Source organism: Vanessa tameamea, chromosome 5 (genome assembly GCF_037043105.1).
Source record: "Vanessa tameamea isolate UH-Manoa-2023 chromosome 5, ilVanTame1 primary haplotype, whole genome shotgun sequence".
NCBI classification, from domain to species: Eukaryota; Metazoa; Arthropoda; class Insecta; order Lepidoptera; family Nymphalidae; genus Vanessa; species Vanessa tameamea.
In genome coordinates, this window is record NC_087313.1 from 13192812 (window position 1) to 13219407 (window position 26596).

At 37.7% G+C, this 26596-nt stretch overlaps 2 protein-coding genes across 3 annotated transcripts; one reads left to right on the top strand and one right to left on the bottom strand.

The window, feature by feature from the left end:
• Positions 1-46: 46 nt before the first annotated feature.
• Alpha-spec (alpha Spectrin) lies at positions 47-22947 on the top strand. 2 transcript variants are annotated; one of them, XM_026645375.2, is made up of 45 exons: positions 47-167; positions 3521-3614; positions 3792-3965; positions 4095-4361; positions 4606-4794; positions 5105-5293; positions 5499-5669; positions 5780-5947; positions 6071-6310; positions 6419-6607; positions 6698-6806; positions 6937-7116; positions 7308-7492; positions 7692-7844; positions 7930-8089; positions 8199-8404; positions 8497-8724; positions 8826-8960; positions 12402-12536; positions 12696-12821; positions 12974-13165; positions 13352-13541; positions 13669-13879; positions 14066-14183; positions 15533-15681; positions 15815-16019; positions 16172-16317; positions 16549-16651; positions 16753-16902; positions 16990-17127; positions 17210-17327; positions 17453-17648; positions 17734-18051; positions 18226-18430; positions 18625-18829; positions 18997-19223; positions 19302-19415; positions 19537-19684; positions 19810-19924; positions 20300-20323; positions 20886-20998; positions 21265-21414; positions 21542-21712; positions 21849-22018; positions 22172-22947. In XM_026645375.2, exons 2-45 carry the CDS (start codon positions 3540-3542, stop codon positions 22298-22300), a joined length of 7284 nt encoding a protein of 2427 aa, XP_026501160.2. In that variant the 5' UTR covers positions 47-167; positions 3521-3539; the 3' UTR covers positions 22301-22947. The 2 variants fall into 2 exon arrangements, with proteins under 2 accessions (XP_026501160.2, XP_026501162.2); XM_026645377.2 differs by lacking the exon at positions 20300-20323.
• Positions 22736-26061, bottom strand: Mps1 (Monopolar spindle 1). Its single transcript, XM_026645381.2, has 6 exons — positions 25031-26061; positions 24696-24841; positions 24386-24546; positions 23987-24189; positions 23635-23782; positions 22736-23552 (listed from the first exon to the last, which is right to left on the bottom strand). Exons 1-6 carry the CDS (start codon positions 25922-25924, stop codon positions 23356-23358), a joined length of 1749 nt encoding a protein of 582 aa, XP_026501166.1. The 5' UTR covers positions 25925-26061; the 3' UTR covers positions 22736-23355.
• Between the last annotated feature and the right edge of the window lie 535 nt (positions 26062-26596).

Sequence of the window (26596 nt, forward strand, 5' to 3'; positions counted from 1 at the left end):
CGGCAGTGACAGTTATTTCATTAATACTAATACTAAATACTAATAGCAACATTGGTGTAGGTGGAGTGACGCGACCTGCATGTCGAACGAACGATTTTTCTTTAGAAAACCTATTGAAGTGTTAAAAAATATCAATAATCAGTTTATGTGCATCTTTTCAGTAGTAGGTAAGTCTTAAAGTATTATTATACATCTTAGTTATTATGCTTTATTCCAGTGTTATTTCTAGTTTCGATGATTTTTTTCTTATCTGACACACCCATGTATCGGCGAATTCCATACTTTTTAATCTTTCTCTACTTCTAGAATTTGTATTTTGTTAAAGCTTAGATAGCTCAGATTAGATACTGGTACTCCCAGTACTAAAGGCTATTTCTCCAACGGATATATATTTATAGAGTATACCGTTATCCTTATTAGGTTTATTTTGGAACATTACGTCATTGTATATAATAAGGAAGTGTATAGGTATGTATAGTATCGAACGACCGGACCCCGTTCGACGGTGCGTGCCGTCTGTGGTATCTGGAACACCGTAGCGAAAAGCTACAATTACGATCTATACTTACATAGTATTTTCTTTTTTGTGAGATAGTGTTGTGAATAATAATGACCTTAATATACTGCATTGCTGTCTATTTTATTGATTTCTGAGGCCTCATTCATATCATACCAGCATTAAGTTGAAGAGGTATAAAAATAATTTAATTAACCTTAATCACAGTAATTGACTTTTCTTATTAGTCACTAATAGGAATATTAACAATTAATTTAACTTTTTTTTTATAAATATTGATTCCAGGTAATGTTTTAATTATTTATGTTTTAATGACTTTTTTCAGTTTAATTTAATATTAATCATTTATTTTATGTTGAAAAATATACAAGTTATTTTTTATATATAATACTGTTGCATTATCTTTATTTTCTCAAGTGTAAGTACATTTACTGAATGTGACCTACATCACACAGTCTCACATAAGTACTTGGAAGATAATGCAATGGATTTAATGCCTTTAAAAGTTATAGAATTGATTAATTTAAAAAAAAAAGGCAACATTATTATTTGATCTCAATAATTTTCTCATTCATTTTATTTTATTTGGTTTTTGTGCAAATTCTGTAGCTGGTAAATGTGTCTCACTTATTAATTCTAATTATAAACAAATAAAAAAAATTAACAACAACAAACAAATAAAATTACTTTCTACTTGCCATCAATTAAATTTATAATTACCTATCTATCTATGTGTGTTACTTTAATACAGTTAAATTAAAATATCCTGTGTGAACATACTAATTTAAAATTTTTAATATATCTATTTTTTTAATAATATTGCCATATTTATTAATTTTTTCTCCATTATTTAAAAATACATAAATCATTGTATTGTACTGGTTTGATGGTGAGTTAGTTACTATAATTACAGACAAAAGAGGTTAAAACATTTTAGTGCCTATGGTTGGTAGTATCTTGTTACTTAAAGGAATGGTGTATGGGAATAGAGGACAAACTTTCATATTCAAAATACAACTATTACCAATGCACCTATATTATTTAACTTTTACCTTTATAAAATGCATGTACAGGCAGACTTAAAAATTACAATTGCATTTAAAATAATAAATAAATTCATAATAAAAAATACACCATAAATAAATGAAGTTGCAAGGAAGCAAAAAGTATGAATGTGTAATCTAGCTATATATGGATATTGGGGTCAATCCTGTACTTGTACCAGTACCAGTTACCTTGTTAGCAGTACTTCTACTTGTACTTGTGTCAGGAATACAAACATTATTTTAATTAAATGATATGTCAATGGTGTGTGTATTATATGATAATTGTTATATATAAAGATTAAAAAAATAACATGAATTGAGTTATTTCAATAGTATTGTATGATTATAGGTTATCATAATATATATATATTGAACTCCTCATATTTTGGTTACTATAATACAATAGTATCATGGTTTTAGTTACAATAAGGTAATTTTATCATACTCAGCATTACTGTGATGAGTCACAAGGCCGTATGATGTAATCAGGCAGTTATGTCAAGCGTTGTCTGACCTTAGGCTATTCACTAATTAACTTATTTACCAGGATAATGATAAAGTAAAAATGTATGAGAAATATTTGAAGATAAAATTACTTGAAAGATAAAGATAATGTACAATTGTGATAATTGCTTATTAAAATAAATAACATGCATGATCTATTCAAAAAGAAACATTTCCATTCCAAGTTATGTACAATCCATTAAAGTTACATTAAAATAGTTTGATGGTTATAGGTGGTCATTAAATAATTTATATTAACAGTGACAAAGTAATTTTACCATTAGTATTAGTTTTTTATGTTTTATATTTTTAGCAGTCCTGATTTATAAGATGATTCTCATGTCTGTTTGTTTACTATAGTGGAATAACAAATATTTCAGTAAATAGGCTTTTAACAGGCAATATAGCTTATTCTTTATATAACAACACACCTCTGATTGGCTTGATTAATCAAGATTAATAAGTATTTTTTGGCTAAATTACACCAAATTCACTTTAAAATTTAACATTAAAAAAATATTTCATATAGCATACTTCATTAAAAGAAAAATAGATTGAGTCAGAGATAAGATAATTTGATTATTATGCCATTGATTTCTACCATAATTATATTGGAATAAAAAATAGATTATCTGAATATTGCAACACAACAAGCATTAAAGTTTCTTGTATAAATACTAGGTCCCTAATAGAACCATAACACTTTGTTTTTTTTTTGACAATACAGATGGACCACCTGATGGTTAGTGGTCGCCATTGCGACAAAAACTCCGAGAATAAAATGATATGGCCTTATGCCGATAGTTTGATTGGCTCACGCACACTTCAAACCGGAACAAAACAATACTAAGTATTGCTGTTTGACAGTAGAATATCCGATGAGTGTGACAGTGAATACCACTAAGTATATCACACCATATAAGCTTTACTAATCCAGTTAAGAATAGGACTATAAATAAAAATGCGGTGGTTTTGAGATAATAAACTTTTTTTTTTAAATGGTAATAGTTTGTATTATAGTCTACTATAATATTGTGTTGTGATGTACTGGAATAGAATACATAATTATGAGGCCTTTATATCCGTTCCATTGAATTTAAAGGAACCACGCCCACTAGGCGCATTACGTTCAATCAGTGCGTGTGTTCAGTTAAATGGCTACATGTCGACATAGTCTATCTCTGCATACTTGTCAACGAAGTTGCGTCAATGTATTGCTCCATTTTTTGAATACAGCACGTTTTTAGTTGTTCCATGTTCATATTTAAATCAATATCTATTATTATGACGGAATTGTTTTTTTTATTAAGAATTGTTTGACGAAATATTTTGTCTATAGTTTGTCAAAACATATTTTTTTAAAATGTTTTACTTACAATTAAATTATGTTGCTTAGTAATAAACATTATTGTGTTTCAATGGAATGACATTTAAAAGCTTAACTGTTTTTCAGATAACTGAAGGCATCCAGCATGGAGCAGATTCCACCTCCTAAGGAGGTGAAAATCCTTGAGACAGCGGAGGATATTCAAGAGCGTCGTGAGCAGGTTAGTAAACAAAACTCATTAATTTGAATATATTTTGCAGTTAAACTAGTTAGTAGGTAAACTTAAAAGAATATAAAAACACGAATAAAATGTATTTCAAATAATTTTGGTTTGAAATAAAATTATCATGATATTTTCGATGTCCGTATAAAAAACATTTTCTGAAATTTAAAACAGGTCCTCAATCGTTATGAAGACTTTAAGCAAGAGGCTCGGGCGAAGCGCGAGAAGTTGGAGGACTCCCGTCGGTTCCAGTACTTCAAGCGCGATGCCGACGAGCTTGAATCGTGGATCCAGGAGAAATTGCAAGCTGCTAGTGATGAGAGTTACAAAGATCCTACCAACTTGCAGGTGTGACATAAATTTATATGGTGCTTAAATTAAAAAGAAACATTACTAACATATACTATATTGCTTGTTAAATAACTACATATCTCTATCATCTATATGAATAAATTTAATTATGTTGATTTCAATTAGGCCAAGATACAAAAGCATCAGGCATTCGAGGCGGAGGTTGCCGCTCACTCTAACGCCATTGTAGTTCTGGACAACACCGGCAGTGAGATGATATCTGCTGGTCATTTTGAATCCGAGACAATTCGCAAAAGGCTCGACGAGCTGCACCGCTTGTGGGAGCTTCTGCTGTCTCGTCTCGCCGAGAAAGGCATGAAGCTGCAGCAGGCGCTCGTGTTGGTGCAGTTCCTGCGCCATTGCGATGAAGTTATGTTCTGGATCCATGACAAGGTAATATAAATGTAAATGTTTATATACATATTGGCTTAGCTACGCCATCTCGGCATTGCACATCAATTGTTATTGAATTGTAACTTCTCGTCTTAATTTAGCAATTAACTAATATGTTAATTATTGACTATTTTTCTCTTAACTTTTAAAACCTAGTATAATAAAAATATAAAAATTGAACTATAGGCATCTATGCTATCAGAATGTTGTGTATTGTAATCTAAAAAAGTTTTGTTTTGTTTAGGAAACTTTCGTATGTGCGGACGAATTCGGTTCAGATCTGGAGCACGTCGAAGTTCTGCAGCGCAAGTTTGACGAGTTCCAAAAGGACATGGCAGCGCAAGAGTACCGCGTCACTGAAGTCAACCAGCTCGCCGAGCGACTCGTGCTGGAGGGACATCCCGAACGAGAGACCATTGTGAAGAGGAAAGATGTAAGTCTCATTGAACAAACGAGGACACTATTATCCATATCCCATATATTTCATTATTATTGTTTTTAAACTTTAATAATCTAGCACTCAATGGTATACGGATTTAAAAGGTTATATTGCTGTCCAATCTTAAAGCAATTCTGTTGCGGCATTAAATGATAAGGAAAATGTGAATATTGTAGTTTGACTATTAGTAGTTCCTTTAACCAACCATTGCCGATAAAGTTTATTTTTCTGTGACTTAAATGGCATATGGATAAATTATATTAATTTACGAATTCTGCTAAAATATGTTTAATAATTATCGCAGGAATTAAATGAAGCCTGGCAGCGTCTTCGTCAAATGGCGCTGATGCGTCAGGAGCGCCTGTTCGGCGCGCACGAGATACAGCGCTTCAACCGCGACGCAGACGAGACCATCGCCTGGATCTCGGAGAAGGACGTGGTGCTGGGATCGGACGATTACGGTCGAGATCTGGCTACAGTGCAGACTCTGCAGGTTTATATTTTGTATTTTAGTAGGATAACTAATAATATTGGTTAATGTCGATAACATTGGAAATTGCACAAAGGTATAATTGTTTTGAAAAGTTGGAATTAAAACGAAATGAGCTTATTTATTTTCACTTTTTGAATATTCTATAGATCCTGTGTTTTTAACAATTATTTTGATCCACATTGTTACAACTCGTTACTTTTGTCAGCGCAAACACGAAGGTGTGGAACGAGACCTGGCTGCATTAGAAGACAAAGTGGCCACACTCGACGGCGAGGCTGCGCGCTTGGCCGCCATACACGCAGACCACGCACCCGCCATACATTCCAAGCGCGATGAGATCGCCCAGGCGTGGCAGAGACTCGTACAAAAAGCTCAGGTACTTACCATTCGCAACATGACAACATACGAAGAATTAGCAAAACTCTAATGGCATGTAATATCAATCTACATTATAAGTTCGAGGTTGTAATTTTATAAATTGTATAGGAACGCCGCACCGAGCTGGAGTCGTCGCACGCCCTGCACCGCTTCCTGGCCGACTACCGCGACCTCGTCTCGTGGATGAGCGACATCCGCGCGCTCATCGCGGCCGACGACCTCGCCAAGGACGTGCCCGGGGCGGAGGCGCTGCTCGAGAGACACCAGGAGCACAAGGTTACCTCACTTGGAATTTAGAGTTCAAGATTATTCTCGAATGCGTTCATGATACTGCTTTAAATACGATCGGGCTCGCGAAGCCCCTCTTTGTATGTCAGCTGACGAGAGCGCGGTCCGCAGGGCGAGATGGACGCGCGCGAGGACGTGATGAACGCCTGCGTGAGCAGCGGGCAGGCGCTGGTGGAGGGCGGACACCGCGGCGCCGCCGACGTGCAGGCGGCGCTGGACACGCTGCACCGCGACCGCGCCGCGCTGCACGCGCTGTGGGAGCAGCGCCGCGTGCTGTACCTGCAGTGCATGGACCTGCAGCTGTTCTACCGCGACACGGAGCAGGCCGACGCCTGGATGCACAAGCAGGAGGTATGCCGTGTTCCCATTACATATTTTTTATATATTTGAACGAGAGTCGGTTACCTTTAAATTTTTTTGTATTTTGGATTGTTGTATTTACTTTGTGATTTCATTTAGGCATTCCTCGCCAACGAAGACGTCGGTGACTCGCTCGATTCGGTGGAAGCACTACTTAAGAAACACGAGGACTTCGAGAAATCTTTGGCAGCTCAGGAAGAAAAGATTAAGGCGCTGGACGAGTTCGCGACCAAACTGATTGAAGGCCAGCACTACGCTGCCGACGATGTGGCACAACGTAGAGAAATGGTGAGATTTGGTTTTCTGTTGGCAATTATATTAAAATTTTGTAAAAAATTCATATTGAAATGATAAATAATATGAATAATTTAATATCAGCTTCTGGAACGACGTGCTGCTCTTCTAGAAAAGTCAAACCAGCGTCGGGCACTCCTAGAGGACGCCTACAAATACCAGCAGTTTGAGAGAGACTGTGATGAAACCAAGGGTAAGCCTCAGTCTTAACACCACGCACCGTTGGTCATTCGTGTATTGAGTCCTAATATGTAACATACGTGAGCCAATATGAGAACAGAAGGTAATAAACAAGGCCTCATTGTAACGTTCTACATTGTCAGGTTGGATAAACGAGAAGCTCAAGTTCGCCACCGACGACTCGTACCTCGACCCCACGAACCTGAACGGCAAGGTGCAGAAGCACCAGAACTTCGAGCAGGAGCTGCAAGCCAACAAACCGCGCGTGGACGAGATCAACGCGCTCGGCAGCAAGCTGCTCGAACAGGAACACTTCGCTAAACGTTAGTACTGTTATGTTTATCAAATACATGACCAATCAATCTACTTTTTATATTTTTTCTTAGGATTTCATTTTTCACTTATTTATATTTGAGCAAATAAATGTTTGTCATATGACATGTAATATATTTCTTTAATAGACTTCTTTAGTTGGTTTATAGTTTCTTAATAACAATTAAAAACTGTCGCGCAGCACAAATCGAGGCACGCGTCGACGAGTTGGGTACGATATGGGAGAGGCTCGTGCAGGCGTCGGAGACGAAGGGCAGCAAGCTCCAGGAGGCGGCCGCGCAGCAGCAGTTCAACCGAGCCTCCGAAGACATCGAGCTGTGGCTCTCGGAGGTCGAGGGCCAGCTGCTCAGCGAGGATTACGGAAAAGTGAGTCCTTGATCGATACTCAACTCGTAAATATACGAATGGTAACAGGTTTAACGCCTTGGTTTTACTTAAAGGAATATTTCAGTATAATTAAATTTATTTCGAAATTTATCCTTATCGCTTTAATAAATAATAATAATAATGTATATAATGGTAAGTTAAAAGTGGATTATAATCAGTTAAATATGCTATTCTATAGGATCTGACTAGCGTGCAGAATCTGCAAAAGAAGCATGCGTTGCTGGAGGCAGACGTGAGCTCGCACGCGGAGCGCATTGAAGCGTTGCGCGCGCAGGCGGAACAGTTCATCGAGAAAGGACACTTCGACGCAGACAACATTAAAGCTAAGCGGGTACGTATCGAAGACATTTCACGTGTTACAGAACAATCTTTACACTAAGCCACCACATCATATTACCTCTGTGTTTCCCATGAAGGACGCGCTAGTGGCGCGCTACGCCGCACTCGATAAGCCAATGGCAGTACGCAAGCGGCGCCTGCTCGATTCGCTTCAGGCGCAGCAGCTCTTCCGGGACCTCGACGACGAGGCCGCCTGGATCCGCGAAAAGGAACCAATAATCGCATCGACCAACAGAGGTATTCATTTATTTCAAAGCGTCCAAGTGTCCAAGCGTTTTAAAATGGTCTACCGTCTTTGGATCTCTTTATATTACGCATTAACGTCAACCGAGCGCTCGTCGCCCAGGTCGCGACCTGATCGGAGTGCAGAACCTGATGAAGAAGCACCAGGCGGTGATGGGCGAGATGGCGCAGCACGAGGCGCGCGTGGAGGCCGTGCGCGCGGCGGGCGCGGCGCTGCGCGACGCCGGACACTTCGCCGCCGCCGACATCGCCGCGCGCCTGCACGCGCTGCACCACACCTGGACGCAGCTGCAGGAGAAGGCGCTGCAGGTCTGTCGCGCCCCGCCGCCCCCCTGGCCCCCTGCCCCCGCTGGCCCCGCTCGCCGCCACCGCCCATTCTAACGTGATTCGTTCGCTCGTAGCGGAAACAAGACCTCGAGGACTCGCTCCAAGCGCAGCAGTACTTCGCCGACGCCAACGAGGCGGAGTCGTGGATGCGCGAGAAGGAGCCGATGGCGAACACGCAGGACTACGGCAAGGACGAGGACTCGTCGGAGGCTCTGCTCAAGAAGCACGAGGCCCTGCTCTCTGATCTCGAGGCCTTCGGAAATACCATCAAGTCGCTGCGGGAGCAGGCCAACTCCTGTCGGGTAAGTTACTATTTTGTAGGATACGAGGTGACTTTCCTCGTATTTACCTTCGAACGGGTGGCACGAGCGGGTCGTAACCTAACTGTGTGTGCGGTGCTCAGCAACAGGAGTCCCCGGTGGTGGACGTGTCGGGCAAGGAGTGCGTGGTGGCGCTGTACGACTACGCGGAGAAGTCTCCGCGCGAGGTGTCCATGAAGCGCGGCGACGTGCTCACGCTGCTCAACTCCAACAACAAGGTAAGGCGTGTTGGCGTTTGTTAACTATAACTATGAATTTGAAACATGCATAAATTCAACATTAAGTAAATTTAACAGCGAATCGATCTAATATGGTATTATCGACTATTATTTTGTGTGTAAACTTTATTTACAACTGACTTAACTTCCATTTACTTTGAGAAATGGTGTAGGTATTAAATACTCGTAATGTAAATAATGAATAAACGCGATCGCAATTTTACGGTACGAACTTCGGAGACGCATTAATTTTGTACGAAAACTATACGTTAGAAGCAAAACATCTATCAATATTTATAAGGAAGTAGCTGAACCTATACTTACCAACGCGATATATATATAACTTAACCCATAGCACAAAACGGCCATTGCCTATTAAAAAAAAAATACACTCGCAAGTCGACCGTAATGTTAAACTTAATTTAATCTTATAAAATGATTGTTTAAGGATTATACAACGATGTATCCGTCTTATCTGAGAACTAAAGAAGTTAAATTAAATTATATAATTAATATAAAACATCATTGTTAACTAACACTACTTAATAAATGCTTATCGTAACATGGTATCAGTGAATATTTAAGTAGCTGAATGTTTTAAAATATAAATGTTCCTGGTGTTATCAGATATATTATCAAAACATTAATACAGTCTCTTCGTTCCACGCGAATAAGTCGTACGTTCAAAACTCAATTTATTTGGGAATCGCGATATTATTTTTCCATTATAAAATGTAATTTCCTGATATGTAAAAAGTATTTTATCAAAATGTTTACTTGCACTATTTGAATTTTGTGTGAAAACTAAACGAAAGAAAAAACAATTTGGTATCGAAACGATGAGGTAACTTATAATATCATAGTATATCGAAGTTCAGAATTAATACGTCAAAAAAGTTCAATAAGGGAAAGAATACGATAGGCTTCGTTTACACGCGTTTAACTCGTCGATCCAAGTATCTAATATACGTGTGACAATAAAATTATAGTTGAAATATATTTACATATTTCACTCAAGATAAATAAATAAATATAAATCTTTCAATTGTCCGAGGTTGTCTCGAATTGATTATTTCATATTTAATGTTATATATAGTTAATGTCTAATTTGGATTTGATGTATTTAATGGAAATAAATGACAGTTCAATTACGATTTTTTTATGTGTTCATTAGTTAGTTGAACAATCACACCGAAAGTGTGGCTTCGAATAAAGTTTGGTATGATGGTAACATGTATCTTGAATATCCCATGTTTTCAACTTATTTTATTGTTTTTTTTTGTATATAAGAATTAAATATGGCAAATTACATTTTAATCCCCGCTCAGCTCCATCGATTGAGTTGAAAAAAAAAAACAACAATGTATCACAACTGAACATTACTCTACATTTATTTACTAAAAATTACCGCAAAAGATTCTTTATTTTTATTTATTGGCAATGTATATCTAAAATAAAAACTCGAATATGTACACTGTGTATTGCTCTAGTATTCAGACATGCTATTATTGACTGAGTATAACTCTAATTTATATTAAATTGAAATTGATTAGCTCTACTGTCCCTGCATCTCGTAAATAGCAAACGTCGTCAGTGATGTAAACATGCACGGCGATTAGATATTTTAACAAAATATAGCACTATTGAGTGTACTTGTGTTAGGTACTTGATTTACAAATTACAATCTGCTTCAGTTCCGTCTCGAGACTGCCTCAAACTGGCCGCTATTATGTAACACTACACATGGCCTCCGAATAATAATTGCGCAATTCAATATAATCAAAAAATATATATTAAAAAGTTGTGTATTATATTAAAAAGTAATTAATTATAATTAAATTTACTTGATTTACAAGGAATAACAAAATGTAACGAATATTAAAATTTGACTAAGAACGTTTGGAGTACTGGCTTATGAATTAAACTTTCGTCTATCGGTGAATCGATCTGTGATAGAATAGTGATATTTATTTAGTGAACAAAATGATAGTACTAAGTTGGTTATGTGTCGCGTTGCTGGAAGATGTATTCATACATAAGAGAAGAAAGGAAAGTCAATTAGAGCACGTAAGTAGTCATAAAAATTTAGAGATTTTTTAAGAAATATTTTTTTAAATATAAAACCTCATTTTCTTTTTTCAAACATTATAAGTGAGCGATGTATCAGATAGGTATATCTAATCTATTGTACTTGTGGGGTTACAGCTATGTGCAAACTCGCCTGGATAGGTACCACTCACTCATCAGATATTCTACCGCAAAACGACAATACTTCGTACTGTTGTGTTCCGGTTTGAAAGATGAGTGAGCCATTATAACGGTAGGCCCAAACGACATAACATCTTAGCACCCAATGTTGGTGTTGAATTGGTATGATGTAAGGAATAGTTAAAATTTCTTGCAGCGCCAATTTCTTTGAGCGGTGGTGATTTACCATCACGTGGCCCATTTGACAGCCGCCGTGTCGGCCTACTTATTACATATTGTATTAAAAAACAATACACTACGTAGATACGAGTTAATTCAAAAATATTTTCGTAGTCAAAATAATAGTTTTTTGAATTTAACGGAACCCAAATTCAATATTATTTAAATTAGTGGTCACCTTATATCAATGTGTAAATTTGTAATGTAATTTTTTACGGTGTTGAATATTATTGAATGAATATTAGATGTGATCTATTTTCATACGAGAAAGACTTTATTTCATTTTCGAAGGCTAAATTTGTATATGTAGGTTTCATTACAGGATTACATATTTCTAAATTATAAGTAAATACGTTTTTTGATTCATATTTTATACGAGAGTCCTAAGTACATATCAGACGTTTTACAAAAAATAAATGCGGTTTTGCTATTAGAATACAAATGAGACTGGAACTCGAAATGGTCGCGGTTTGGAGCTGCAGAGCTATTCCACAAGAATTCACTTCGTATATTACTTTTGAAACGTTGAAAACCGACTTACGGACGATATTTTGATGCGGGTATCCTTTAAGGGTAATATGATAATTGTAATTGCAGTCGATGTCGCATATCAATTTTCTGATATTCTCGATCGTGTTCTGCGGTGAGTTTAGAGTTCGTTCTCACATAATAGTGGCATCGTTTCGAAATATAGCCATATATAATATATATATCTTACATTTTAGCAGTTACAGTAAACGAACTGTCGCATAAATTTTAAATATGTAAACTAACGGTGTTTTATAATAATATCCTGTTTCCTTGTGAATTTCTTAATATAATATTTTTTTATTTATATTTATCATGCATAATCTTTAAACAGCGCAGGTTCTCGTTAGAAACACTTTACAGACTTATGATTTTTTAAATACGCGTACAGATAAATTAAAAAAAGTCATGAATCTAATCAGCACTCAAACAAAGTAACAAGCTACGAAATAGATGTGCTTCTACTTTTATTCCTCTTGCATTTAGGATTGGTGGAAAGTGGAGGTCAACGATCGTCAGGGCTTCGTACCGGCGGCCTACGTTAAGAAAATCGACGCCGGCCTCTCGTCCTCGCAACAAAACCTCGTCGACTCCAGCTCTATCGCTGCCAGGCAGACTCAGGTTAAAACAATATTTAATAAACATGAATTACACTTTCGTTCGTTTATCTTTCAATATCAAACAAATAATTAGTATTTAGCTTAACAAGGAAACAAAAATGGATTACAGATACTCGTATGAAATCATTGTTATTAATTTTTATACTATAATGTAATTTAGATCGAGGCACAGTATGACAATCTGCTAGCTTTGGCCCGCGAGCGCCAGAACAAACTCAACGAGACTGTAAAGGCGTACGTGCTCGTGAGAGAAGCGGCGGAGCTCGCAACATGGATCAAGGACAAGGTAATGAAGACACATTTGCTACGTAGTATGTTTATATATATATTTCATTGATATGTCAAAAGTAAGAAAATTTATAAATTCAATGAAATGTATTAGTATTTTAAATGTTTACTTTAAATACTGTTGTTACTTCAAATGTCTCTCGTTATCAGGAGATGCACGCGCAAGTCCAAGACGTCGGCGAAGACCTGGAACAGGTGGAGGTTATGCAGAAGAAGTTCGACGACTTCCAGAACGACCTGCGCGCCAACGAGGTGCGCCTCGCCGAGATGAACGAGATCGCCGTGCAGCTCATGACGGTCGGGCAGACCGAGGCCGCGCTCAAGATCAAGACGCAGATGCAGGTTAGATTTACGATAATATGTACATCAGCACGAGCTGTATTAATAGAAAGAGATTATTTTTCATTAAATAATTTCAAATTACTATTATTTCAACATAATAATAGCACGAGTCTTGGAAAAATAATGTTACCAATCAAGGCCTCCCTGGTCGTTGAGTGGATAATATATACCGCGACGTGCCCGCAGGAGCTGAACTCGAAGTGGACGTCGCTGCAGCAGCTGACGGCGGAGCGCGCGGCGCAGCTGGGCTCGGCGCACGAGGTGCAGCGCTTCCACCGGGACGTGGACGAGACCAAGGACTGGATCGCAGAGAAGGAGCAGGCGCTCGCCACCGACGACCTTGGCCGCGACCTGCGCTCCGTGCAGACGCTGCAGCGTTAGTGCCTCCCGAGTTCACTGTGAAATATTTCGATGCTATTCTCTAGGCGTACTCGGTGTCACCGTGGCTCCATTTTACAACTTCTCGTCGTATAAATGTTCATATCGATTGCCGTGTCGTGCAGGTAAGCACGAGGGCCTGGAACGTGATCTGGCGGCACTTGGAGACAAAATTCGCCAGCTGGACGACACCGCCAACCGGCTGATGGCCACGCACGGGGACTCGGCCGACGCCACGTACAGCAAGCAGCGCGAGATCAACGAGGCCTGGCACCAGCTGCAGGCGCGCGCCAACGCGCGCAAGGAGAAGTTGCTCGACTCGTACGACCTCCAGAGGTACGTTCGGTGATCGCGGCTTAAATACTTCATCTCATGATATTGTTTTTGACAGGCATATGATTAGTAATTGATATCTAAATCTAACAATGAGTGTTACGAAAAACATATTTTATAAATAGAGTTTTATAATATATATATGATAATAACTGCTAAAACATATTTTGAGATCACGTATTGTTACAGATTCTTATCTGATTATCGCGACCTGATGGCATGGATTAACTCCATGATGGCACTCGTGAGCTCCGAAGAACTTGCAAATGACGTCACAGGCGCCGAGGCTCTCCTCGAAAGACACCAGGTTCGTGTGAACTAGATTTTTAAAACCAGCACATTGGTATATTTTTGTTAAAGCGATTGTGTTTAGTTAACTGAAACTTGTTCAATTCAGTACAATGTAATATATGCATAGTAATTTACTGAATTTGTAATTATTTTGAGAAAGGCTTGAACTAATTTCAGATGTAAAATACGACTTGTACCAGTAACTAGTCGTATTGAATACTGAAATTGTCATCAAATTAAGATTCTCATTATTTCTAAATCGATCTGACTTTTTTGTTTGTTTGTGTGAACTGTATACATATTATGGTTAAAAGGAGTTGTGTTTCTAGACCCAGCGATTGGAGATAGATGCGCATTACGGCATACTGCCGCAGGTCAGATTGCACGCATGTGTGCCTACGACACTTCTGTGCGGTGTTAACTTGGAGCTCAGTCACACTAACATTAAACACTTGACAACTAATGCATATACACTTTGAAGTCGTTTCTTTACGAACCATTTATAACCGGAAATGTTAATGCTATGTAATAGTTGTAAAAACATAATCTGCGTTACTATTTAAAACTATTAAATATATATATATATATATCTTATCTTCCAAAAAAATGTTAAGATGATATATATAATTAATCACATACAATTTTAAATGAGGTCTTAAAACAAGAAATTCTATTACAGTAAGTGGAACAGTGAACTCCTGTGAACTACTGTTTTTACTGGGAATACTTATTAAGTATTAACAGTAAAAACAGTTTTGTAAGGGGTAGTGAAATTAGGCTGACTATCTATTGACGTTGTTTGTTGTTAGTGTGACACAAGTTTTGTACTATTTTTTATAGTCGTATCTACGATTCGCGCTTATCTTCTGAAGTTTCTCCTTCTAACACATACAAACTTATAATAATACTAAGAGTTAGCAAATTAAAGTTCAACTTGGACAATAATATCGAAAATAATAATTGATCTTCCACTAATTTAAACAACTCTTAGCTAATTTAAATTTTACTAAATCATAATTAGTTAATGATAATAAACTGTTGTATTTTTTTTAATGCTACTATATAATTTAAGTCTGTCGTACTGTGTTGTATCTTTGCTTCGAACGGTATAATGATAAGTTTAAAAAAAATAGCGTTGTTTTGTTTTATTTTCACCGGTAATTGATTTTACCTAACAAAAGTAACAAAAGAAAATCTCTCTATTTTTGCTCTTGTATTAATTTTTGTGTATTTAATGTGTTCTGGATCAAATTATTTCTTTTTTTTAGACATCAGTCTTATTTAAAACGTATTTTTTTAAATAAGTCCTATACTGAACACTCTTTAATGTACCGTGAACTGAATGCGTATAATACTCGACAATAGGAGCACCGCACCGAGATGGACGCACGCGCCGGCACGTTCCAGGCCTTGGAACTGTTCGGGCAGCAGCTGCTGCAGGGCGGACACTACGCCAGCGTCGACATCCAGGACAAGCTCAACGCCATGGCCGATGCGCGACAGGACCTCGAGAGGTCAGTTCGTCACCATTCACACGATTAATCCAAACGCGCGGTATGAGCTAAATACTTCACGAACCCGCATTTTATCCGTTCTACTGAGACTGTCTATTATATAATGATTAATGAAGCATTTTTTGTAATACAGAGCTTGGGTCGCACGCCGCATGAAGCTGGACCAGAACCTGGAGCTGCAGCTGTTCTACCGCGACTGCGAGCAGGCGGAGGCGTGGATGGGCGCGCGCGAGGCGTTCCTGGCGCCGCCGCCCGCCGCCGACGCACCCGACGCCGCCGACAACGTAGAGCAGCTCATCAAGAAGCACGAGGACTTCGACAAAGCCATCAATGCGCACGTAAGATGACCCCCTTGGTACCCAAATACACGCTCCAAAATGTATTATTAACTGAACCGCATACTCAGTGCTGTTGCGATTATATGTATTTACTCAGAATATCTTACTTGAATGAGAAGGAACAATCACCTAATGTACATTTTATTTTTTAGGAGGAAAAGATAGCTCAACTTCAAACCCTCGCCGACCAACTGATCGCTTCTGATCACTATGCGGCGGACCCTATCGACAAGAAACGTAAGCAAGTGCTGGACCGCTGGCGACACCTGAAAGAGGCGCTCATCGAGAAACGATCCAGGTACTGTAACCCATGTATAAATAGGATGTTTTAAACATGGTTTTATGTTATTGATATACAGCACAAAGAAAATCATCACTAAATTATTTTCTTTAATTTACTTTTGAACTTAGTACTTCACAAAACCTGTGAAAACTCAACAATTAAATATATATTTATTGTTTAACTTAAACAGTTTGTTTTTTTTGAAGATTAAATAAATAATACAATGACAACATTTTGGTTCTTCAGGTTGGGTGATGAACAAACGCTGCAACAATTTTCGCGTGATGCCGATGAAATGGAGAACTGGATCGCAGAAAAATTGCAACTCGCTACCGAAGAAAGTTATAAGGTAATAAAACAAATTATTATTCCATATGGCGCATATATTTGTCGAAATATAACCAGAATGGACAATAATTATTACTTGATAATATGCTTCTCATATGCTAGGATCCAGCAAACATCCAGTCCAAACATCAAAAGCACCAAGCATTCGAGGCAGAGTTGGCTGCAAACGCAGAGCGTATTCAGTCTGTGCTGGCAATGGGAGGAAACCTCGTGCAGCGTGGGCAGTGCAGCGGCAGCGAGGACGCGGTGCAGGTAATGTACCAATTGTAACATATTTAGAACCAACACACGAGAACTTGTGTTTACAAAAAACAATAAAATATTATTCTATGTTCGCAGGCTCGCCTGGCGTCGATCGCAGATCAATGGGAATTCTTGACTCAAAAAACAACAGAGAAGTCGCTGAAGTTGAAGGAGGCCAACAAACAACGCACCTACATCGCCGCCGTTAAGGACCTTGATTTTTGGCTCGGAGAGGTGAAGAAAAAATATAGAACAAATAAAAAAAATATGCATATAAACTTGCTTGATATACACTTTAACTATTTTTTGTTAATAGGTTGAAAGTCTATTGACCTCTGAAGATTCTGGCAAGGATTTGGCATCAGTGCAAAATCTTATGAAGAAACATCAACTCGTTGAAGCCGATATTCAAGCTCACGAAGATCGCATCAATGGTATGTTTTTCATAATACACTTAAAATTCGAGCATGCATGCATTATACATATATTTTTATTAATTTGTATACCGAATAAACAGGGTACAAGTACATTGTTCTTATTTTCTACTCTATCTCCTCAGACATGAACGCGCAGGCGGACGCGCTGGTGTCGTCGGGGCAGTTCGACAGCGCCGGCATCGGCTCGCGGCGCGCCGCCATCAACGAGCGCTTCGAGCGCGTGCGGGCGCTCGCCGCGCACCGCCGCGCGCGCCTGCACGAGGCCAACACGCTGCACCAGTTCTTCCGCGACATCGCCGACGAGGAGTCCTGGATCAAGTGAGCGGGCCTTACAGCGTATACTTATCTAATTTAATGTCGTCGATATTCTGAGATTATTTAATTTCCTTTTTTTCTATTAAAGGGAGAAGAAGCTTCTCGTTGCATCGGATGACTATGGTCGCGACTTGACCGGTGTACAAAATCTACTCAAGAAGCACAAGCGACTCGAGGCCGAGCTCGCGAGCCACGAACCCGCGGTCCAGGCGGTGCAGGAGGCTGGCGAGAAGTTGAAGGACGTGAGCAACGTAGGCGTCGCTGAGATCGAGCAGCGTCTGCGTGCGCTCGCGCAGGCCTGGGATGCCCTGCAAGCGCTGGCGGCCGAACGGGGAGCCAAACTGCAGCAGTCACTCGCATACCAGCAGTTCCTGGCCAAACTGGACGAAGAGGAGGCCTGGATCAGGTAATGAAACATTTTACAAACGTAATTTATTATTTCGATACGTATTCTTGTAGTAAATCTAATATCTATTAGTAAAATTATCATATATTAAAATTAAAAATTCTTAAAACATAGTATTTACGTATACCTAAAAATATCTATGGGTTTATTAACTGTGAGTAATGTTCGGTGCAGCGAAAAGCAACAGCTGGTAGTAGTGAGCGAGTGCGGCGATAGCATGGCGGCGGTGCAAGGCCTGCTAAAGAAGCACGAGGCGCTGGAGGCGGAGCTGGCGTCGCGCGGAGAGCGCGTGCGCGAGCTGACGGCGGAGGGAGAGCGTCTGCTGGCCGCCGGGAACCTGCACTCGGAGGCGTTGGCGCACCGATTGGACCAGCTGCAGGTAAGTTTAGAAACAGAACTACATGAAACAAGACCTACGCGTTACATATGTAAACTGACAGTACTGACTTAAAACATTTTAGTACTTATTATTTTAAAAATATTTATAACAATTAGTTTATGTTATACCAAAAACATTCCGGTCACTATGTCATTTGTGTCAGTAAACAACTTATATCTATTGCTATATTTCAGTCTAAACTGGAGAAGTTGACGTCTCTTGCGGCCCGTCGCAAGGCTGCGCTCGTGGACAACTCTGCGTACCTACAACTGCTGTGGAAGGCAGACGTGGTGGAATCCTGGATAGCAGACAAGGAGACCCACGTCCGCTCCGACGAGTTCGGACGTGACTTATCCACTGTGCAAACTCTGCTCACCAAGCAGGATACTTTCGATGCAGGTATGTTAAAACTTATGACCTACTACTGGTTATGGCCACTCTTGTCCATGTTCGTACAACTTTCTAAACTATTATAATACTTTCAATGGTCTTAATTTTGTGTTATTGGTTCAGTGGATGTGCATAATGCAGTATCAAAATATTACCAATACTTATTATACCGCCAGGTCTTGCCGCTTTCGAGCATGAGGGTATTCAGAACATAACAGCTCTGAAAGAGCAGCTTGTAGCCGCCGGCCACGAACAAAGTGCGGCTATTTCGCGTCGTCACGGTGATGTCATTGCGCGTTGGCAGCGTCTGCTCGCCGACTCGGCCGCACGCAAACAACGCCTGCTTCAACTACAGGACCAGTTCCGACAAATCGAAGAACTGTATCTCACGTTTGCGAAGAAGGTACACAAACTCTCTTCATATATAATCTTTGAACTAAAACTTTGTAAGTATTGACTAAATATATTTTTTTTTATCTAGGCATCAGCATTCAACTCTTGGTTTGAAAATGCAGAAGAAGATCTCACTGATCCCGTTCGTTGCAATTCTATTGAAGAAATAAGAGCACTGCGCGATGCGCATGCACAATTCCAAGTAAGAATAATTTCTAAACAAAACAAGAGAAAAAGTTAAGATTGGCGTATATTGTTTAAGAATATATATTGTGTATATCGTATGACACTAAAAAAGGACAATTTTGTTTATATTTTAATAGGCGTCGCTGTCTTCAGCACAAAGTGACTTTGAAGCGCTGGCAGAGCTAGACGCGCAAATTAAGTCGTTCAATGTGGGCGCGAACCCTTACACCTGGTTCACAATGGAGGCGCTCGAGGAGACTTGGCGTAACCTGCGCAAGATAATAGGTAATAAACTAAACCATTATTGTATATACTACAATTATTAAATTAGCCTAACATTTATTGGTACAAATCTTCGACGCAATTAAAAAATAAAATGACACGCTTAACATTCATATTATCGTTTTCAGCGGAACGCGATGTGGAGCTCACGAAGGAGGCTCAACGTCAAGAGGAGAACGACAAACTGCGCAAAGAATTCGCTAAACACGCCAACGCCTTCCATCAATGGCTGACTGAGACTCGGTACGTATTTAAATAATAATTATAAGAAATTACCAAAATTGGAAACAATCAGTAAAAATCTTGATGGGGTTCAAAGTTACATAACGTTTTTATCCATCTATAGGATGTTAGATGGCATTATATAATAGTAGATATTTTATTATGAATAATCCCTAAACCTCAAATTTACGAAGATAATTAGTCTATGAACAATAAATAAGTATGGTGTACACTTAAGTTGCCTGTCACTGCGTTTTCATTTCTTTTACTTGTTCTGTGTCAGAATTATAGTAATATTGATGTCTGACTTAACAAAAGAATATTTATTGTTTTAATTTATGCTATTTTAGTATTGTTTATGTATTCCAAAGTATACAATGTGAGATTGGTGTGCAGGTACCGGCTGCTAGGCTGGGACGGGTAACGTATCTGAATGATGCGTGTAGTTTCACTAAAATGTCAATTTGCTTTACTCGTTTGGCCAAATCGAAATTGTTCATATTAAGCTTCACATATATATGTATGTTATGTATATATTCAAATTATTTTTTCCTATTATATTTTTTTATTTTAATAAAGCTACGAAACTTTTTGGCCAAACTATTTATTTCTGTACACATTTCGTACGTCGGTGTTTTAGCAATTTATAATAATTGGCTTTTAATAAAAATTAAAGACGATTCTGTAAATATTAAAAATCTAACATTTTTTTCGATTTCATCTTCTTCTATACTAATCTGAAACAAAAAATTATGAGGTTTTTATCTGTAAAAAAGTTTTTCGTTTTTCATTTTTCATTAAGGAGATTTCTTGTTTGTATTAAGTGTTACTTATTTAGTTTGCGTTTTGTTTTTTTGTTGTAAATTAATATTTTCTTACTAATCCTTCGAATCAGTTTATCCCATCGAATTATTGCAATTTATGTAATGGGCACAGTAAAAAAATATTTCTTATTTTAATATATTTCTTTGTGCATATGCAGAACATCTATGATGGAGGGTACTGGTTCCCTTGAGGCACAACTGGCAGCCCTGCGTCAACGCGCAACAGAAGTGCGTGCCCGACGTAGCGACTTGCGTCGATTGGAGGAACTCGGTAATGATACTGCAAATTATTTTACTAATTTTATTGCACTATATAATATTGTAAATTCTTGAACAACACAGAACTACTGAACAGTATTTGATGATATTTACTATGAAGCAAGCATGAAACCCAAGAAAGGACATAAGACTACTTTTTGCCTAACACTTGGTTACAACCCCTATAACACGAGCGAAGTTGCGGACGACACGTCACACTAAAAATATTTAAAAAATTGTTGAATAGCAATATCATAGTTTTAAATTCGTGTTATTTAGGAGCGGCGCTCGAAGAACATCTCATTTTGGACAATCGTTACACGGAGCACAGTACGGTGGGACTGGCGCAACAGTGGGATCAGCTCGACCAGCTGTCCATGCGTATGCAGCACAACCTCGAGCAACAGATTCAGGCCAGGAACCACTCTGGTAAGTGAACTTCGATACCTTTGCTGATATACAATTTGTATGAACAGAGTTATGCATCTATTATTACACTACAGAAAATATCCATGTAAATGTCTTATGTGCAAGTGTTAACGATTTATTTTTACAGGCGTAAGCGAGGACGCCCTAAAAGAGTTCTCGATGATGTTCAAACACTTCGACAAGGATCGCTCTGGTCGCCTCAACCACCACGAGTTCAAGTCGTGTCTGCGTGCGCTCGGGTACGACTTACCCATGGTCGAGGAAGGCCAGCCTGACCCAGAGTTTGAGGCTATACTCAGTGAGTAAACATATTATTAATGAGAAATAGTATAATAATCAAATGAGAATATTTTAATTATATTTTGGAAAAAATATACATTTTTTGTTACAAATTAAAAAGAATATATCATCCATCAATAAATTTATCCGAACAGATGTCGTGGATCCCAATCGCGACGGGCAAGTCTCTCTGCAAGAGTACATGGCATTCATGATCAGTAAGGAGACTGAGAATGTGCAGTCTTCCGAAGAGATTGAGAACGCATTCCGCGCCATCACTGCACACCAGGATCGCGCATACGTCACCAAGGACGAACTATATGCTGTAAGTATTTGGAAACACTTATATTAATTTCTCTTAAAAATAACAGCTTTTATAAATATTAGATAGATTATGATATGTACAGTTGTATTATAAAGTTTCAGACTAAATATGCAAAATACGATTTTTTATTAATTACATTAATTTTGTCGACAGAACCTTACAAAGGAGATGGCAGACTATTGCGTGGCGCGAATGAAGCCCTACGTGGATTCGAAGACCGAGCGCCCTATCCCCAACGCACTCGATTACATCGACTTCACACGCACGCTCTTCCAGAACTAAAACAGCGCTGTTTTTCCCTTCCGCGCAGTTGTGCCTATCGTTATTATAACTTATTAAAAAGCAAAAAAAAGTTTTTAATTTATCAATTCCTTATCTTTGAAACTGCGCGGTTGGGTACCGCGTTTGTGACAAGCTTGCACATTGTATTTGCTATTTAAAATTCCAAAGTCAGACTGATGCTTTGAAACATTTCTTATGTGCAGAATTTATTAGAATCTGTTAGCTGTTGCGCTTTTGTTAGCTTGAAGAACACGCGAGGCTTTCATAATAAAGCTTACATCGCCCGTTTTTATATAAATATCCTGTGTCTACACGACTGTGTAGTAGAACAGTGCTACCATCTGGTATTGAGCTACGGTATGGGTATGAATTCCTTTCCTCTGAATAGCAGAGGGATACGAAGCTCCCTTAACGGTTTTCTAATAAAAACTCATCTTTTTAGTGATTTTCTAGCATTTATTATTAATCAATGGTTATAACTGCATTTGATCACATAGTTATGCAAGCTAAGTATAATATTGTAAGGTTCAATTTAATTATTTACTGTACGTTTTGTCAAGGTACACATAACACTAAGACTTTATTTATTTTTTGTATTCACATAAAAATTCTAATAAATATATTTAATCCCCACAAAATAAATACAAGTTTCTTATTTTAACTATGTACATATACACTATATCGTTTGCAGTTATTTACTAGAACTTGTTAATGTTCTAATTGATATACAAGTCTTATTATTTAGAGTCAATACTTATTGCTCATATAATTATAATTTATTGAATACAACTACATGACTATAAATTTAAATAACTAGAAAACTGTAATTAAAGACCATTTAAGATATCAGAGAAATGCTACGCGACAGACATCAGTAAATATTCTTTACGTTATATTTACAAAAAATATACAGTTACTATTATACACACCTTCGCTAGTACCATGCTAGCTTCTAACATCTATGTACATTATTGATTTATTTTATAACGAACCATAAGTATGTCAGTTGTTTTAAAGTCACAAGCTTCTTTGACACAAGTATTCTTTGATAAAGTTTATAATTGTGCCTGTTGCAAAAGTCGAAACTCATCAGCAGACACATATGGCTTCAGTTTATCTACTAATGATTGTGGAAGCGGGGCGCGCGGCGGCTGCAAGTGCTTTACGGCGAGCAGCTCCCTCACCGACGGCCTCGAACGAGCGTTGTATGTGAGACACCATTTTAACGTTGTGATCAGCGATAAAGGTAGATCTGAAAATCAGAAAAAAATTATGTTTGGTGGTATTCATTTTCTTAAAAAAAATATAAAAACAGAAGTAACAATTATACTAACGATCAGCAGCTGGATAGTCAATCCGGTGGTTGGGATCAAGAATAGCAGCCAATTTGGCTAAGTTGGGGATGTGACCAAATGGCGTCCGACCATAGACCATGCTGTATAAAATGCATCCCAATGACCAAACATCAGAGCGGAAAGATATCTGAAAGAGTACATAAACAGCATATTATTTTAGTTTAAAAATTTAATTTTAAATCTCAACATTTCATATGATTATCTTTTGTTATGAGTAGAAAAATTTGTATGTAGTAAAAATCTGACACCATCATAAATAGTAATTATTGTAGAACAGGGTAAACATTATGAAAGGATTATACTTAAAATACCAATATAACCAAGAACATACTTTGATATTTGCACTGCCGCCGTAACCGCCAGCGCCACCCATTAGGGCCTCGGGGCTTATATAGGAATAGGTGCCTGCAGCCTGCGCGCGCACCACACTAGTAGCGTCGCCGCTAATGGCCGACGCTATGCCGAAGTCGATCAGCTTCAGCCGCCCACAGACTAATAGAAAGTTTGCTGGTTTCAGATCCGCATGGATTACTCCTGAAGATAAGATATTATGATGAGACATAAGATACATTGTTAATTGAAGTAAGCCTATTTTATTAAGCAATGAAGTCATATTATATGTTCAAAAAATCAGTAACCAATCAACCACATAGTAAACATTATAATGTAAATAAATTTAATTTGTAGCCTACTATATATTGTAAAAGAAATTTAATAAAGTACTTCATACCATGCTCATGTATGTAATGAACAGCATGTAGCATCTCTTCCCAGTAATGTAGCACAAGTGCGGGAGGCAAGCCAGCGCCTCGCGCGCGCAGAAACGACGACAGGTCTGTCTCGCCCACCTCTAGCACCATGCGGAGGAATTGATTCTGACGGTCATATTCACTGTAATATTTTGAAATTTTTAATATTGGTTTGTTAATACAGTCACAATATAAAACTCAACATTTATATGTACAGAGTTATGTAAGAATATAATAAGAAATGTCATAATTATAAAAATTGTTTTATAATAATTAAAAGTTAGCACTAACTAGTCATATAGACGAATAACTCGATCAGAATTTTGTAGTTCTCGTAACAGCCTCACTTCATTGATGTAGCCCTGAGCCAGGTCCTGGTCTGTGGCCAGATACACACACTTCACTGCAAACTCAGAGGATGTTCCTACTTCTAATACCTATAGTAACAACTGTATTTAATATATCATTATAAGCAAAAATACATATATGTTTAATACATACAAATCATTTTTTTACAAATCCATAAAAATATTACATTAAATATGAAGTTGTTTTTATTGCTTTAGGATAGACTATAAATGTTAATTCAAATGTTTTACAAAGCTAAGCAATTATAATAAAATTACCTTATAAACTTCACTAGATCCCCCAGTACCCAGTTTCTTAATGAACATATATTTTTTATCTTTAATAGAAGTTGTTTTGAACAAAATCTTTGAGTTGTTTCCCACTATGCCCTGTGGGTAAGATGGTGTTGCTGCATAAGAAGCTGGCATTGGTTTTCTATTAATTGGTGTTTCAGGTACTGGCACAAGTATTGGAGCTGGTGCGGGTTCTCTGGGTGGTGGTGGTAATTGTTCATCCTTCTGCTGATTATGTCTAAACAATTCACATCGCACTTTATCTCTGTTCTGAATTACCGTCTGCTGAGGTGTTATCTTGTGACTGTGTTTTGAAGAACCAGGTGTGAATTTTCTGATTCCAGATTTAATTTTAGGTGTCGCTGTTTTCGTTTTCTGACAACTATTTGGCACTTTTATATCTGGAGTCTTTTTATGAGCTGAATTAAGTTTACCTTGTGCCTGTGGCACCTTTATGTTACTATTGTGTTGCATGAGTACATTCCGTTTTTTTGATTCAGAATTTGGATAAACCGAAGATGTTTTAGTCAATTTCTGACCACTAGGTAAAATACTGTCCTTAGTATAATAATGGTTTAAGTGCTTAAATTCGTCAGCATTCTCTTTGTTATGATTATTAACAATATTTTTCTTCTCGGAAGCATTACTTTGAAAATCGTTTGTAATTTTGTACTGTGGAGTCGACGACATGTTTGTTTTATTTCTAGGAGGCGTTTTCATTGAAACTTCGTTCGAGGATACATCACTCTCGTCTGTTGTGAAACTAGAGTCAGGACTATCCGAATTTTGTTGTAAAGGCATCAAATTAGCGAGTAACGCCGACATGGGCATCGGCGCAAATTTGATGCTATTTGATGTGGATTCAGAATTACCGTTCATGGTTTGAATAGAACTTAACACATTTACACAAGAAAATCCATAGGATTATACTTTACAATACACTATAACTCACTTCTAATTCTTTTATTTTGAACACTAGATAAGTATTTTCCGTTAAAACTTTTAAATACAATTATTTTGACATTCACTTTTTTTTTAAATAGGCAAATATCTAAAGTATACAGCCAAGTCCATTAATGTTGTCATTAAAAAAAAAGACTAAGTAATCAAATAGTCCTTCCAATAATATTGGCTAAGTGGCTACGTCGAAGCTTGTTTAACCTAATTAAAAGCCGAATGAAATAAATTCAAGGCTCTTCTAATATTTATACAAGCGGCCCAAATATCGTGGATCAAACAAATCAGGGTGATAGAGGAGGTAATTTCCAACAAAAAATCTTTCTACAGCATGGTCATAACTTAATTGCATAAAAAGTGATGATAATTTTTGTTTTTTTCAAATAAACTACCGATTTATTACAATTTCATGAATACAGAAAAAAAGTTGATAAAAAATAAAAAAAACAAAAGGTGTTTTATTATGATCCACGATGTTTGGGCCATTCTGTTTATAAACCTAGAATACTTTTAATACAAATGAATTGAAAAATATTATTTTTAAATAAAAAATAGACGAAGTCATCTGTAGCCTATATAAAATAAATAATATAA

Bases quoted from the DNA above. Each gene is read 5' to 3' on its own strand.
- Mps1 (XM_026645381.2), bottom strand. From the start codon at position 25,924: ATGAACGGTAATTCTGAATCCACATCAAATAGCATCAAATTTGCGCCG. The intron at 24,842-25,030 runs GTAATTTTATTA...TTGTTACTATAG, and splicing joins GATCTAGTGAAGTTTATAAG to GTATTAGAAGTAGGAACATC. The intron at 23,553-23,634 runs GTTAGTATAATT...TCTGATTTTCAG, and splicing joins TGACTATCCAGCTGCTGATC to ATCTACCTTTATCGCTGATC.
- Alpha-spec (XM_026645375.2), top strand. From the start codon at position 3,540: ATGGAGCAGATTCCACCTCCTAAGGAGGTGAAAATCCTTGAGACAGCG. The intron at 6,807-6,936 runs GTAAGCCTCAGT...CTACATTGTCAG, and splicing joins AGACTGTGATGAAACCAAGG to GTTGGATAAACGAGAAGCTC. The intron at 8,961-12,401 runs GTAAGGCGTGTT...TCTTGCATTTAG, and splicing joins TGCTCAACTCCAACAACAAG to GATTGGTGGAAAGTGGAGGT.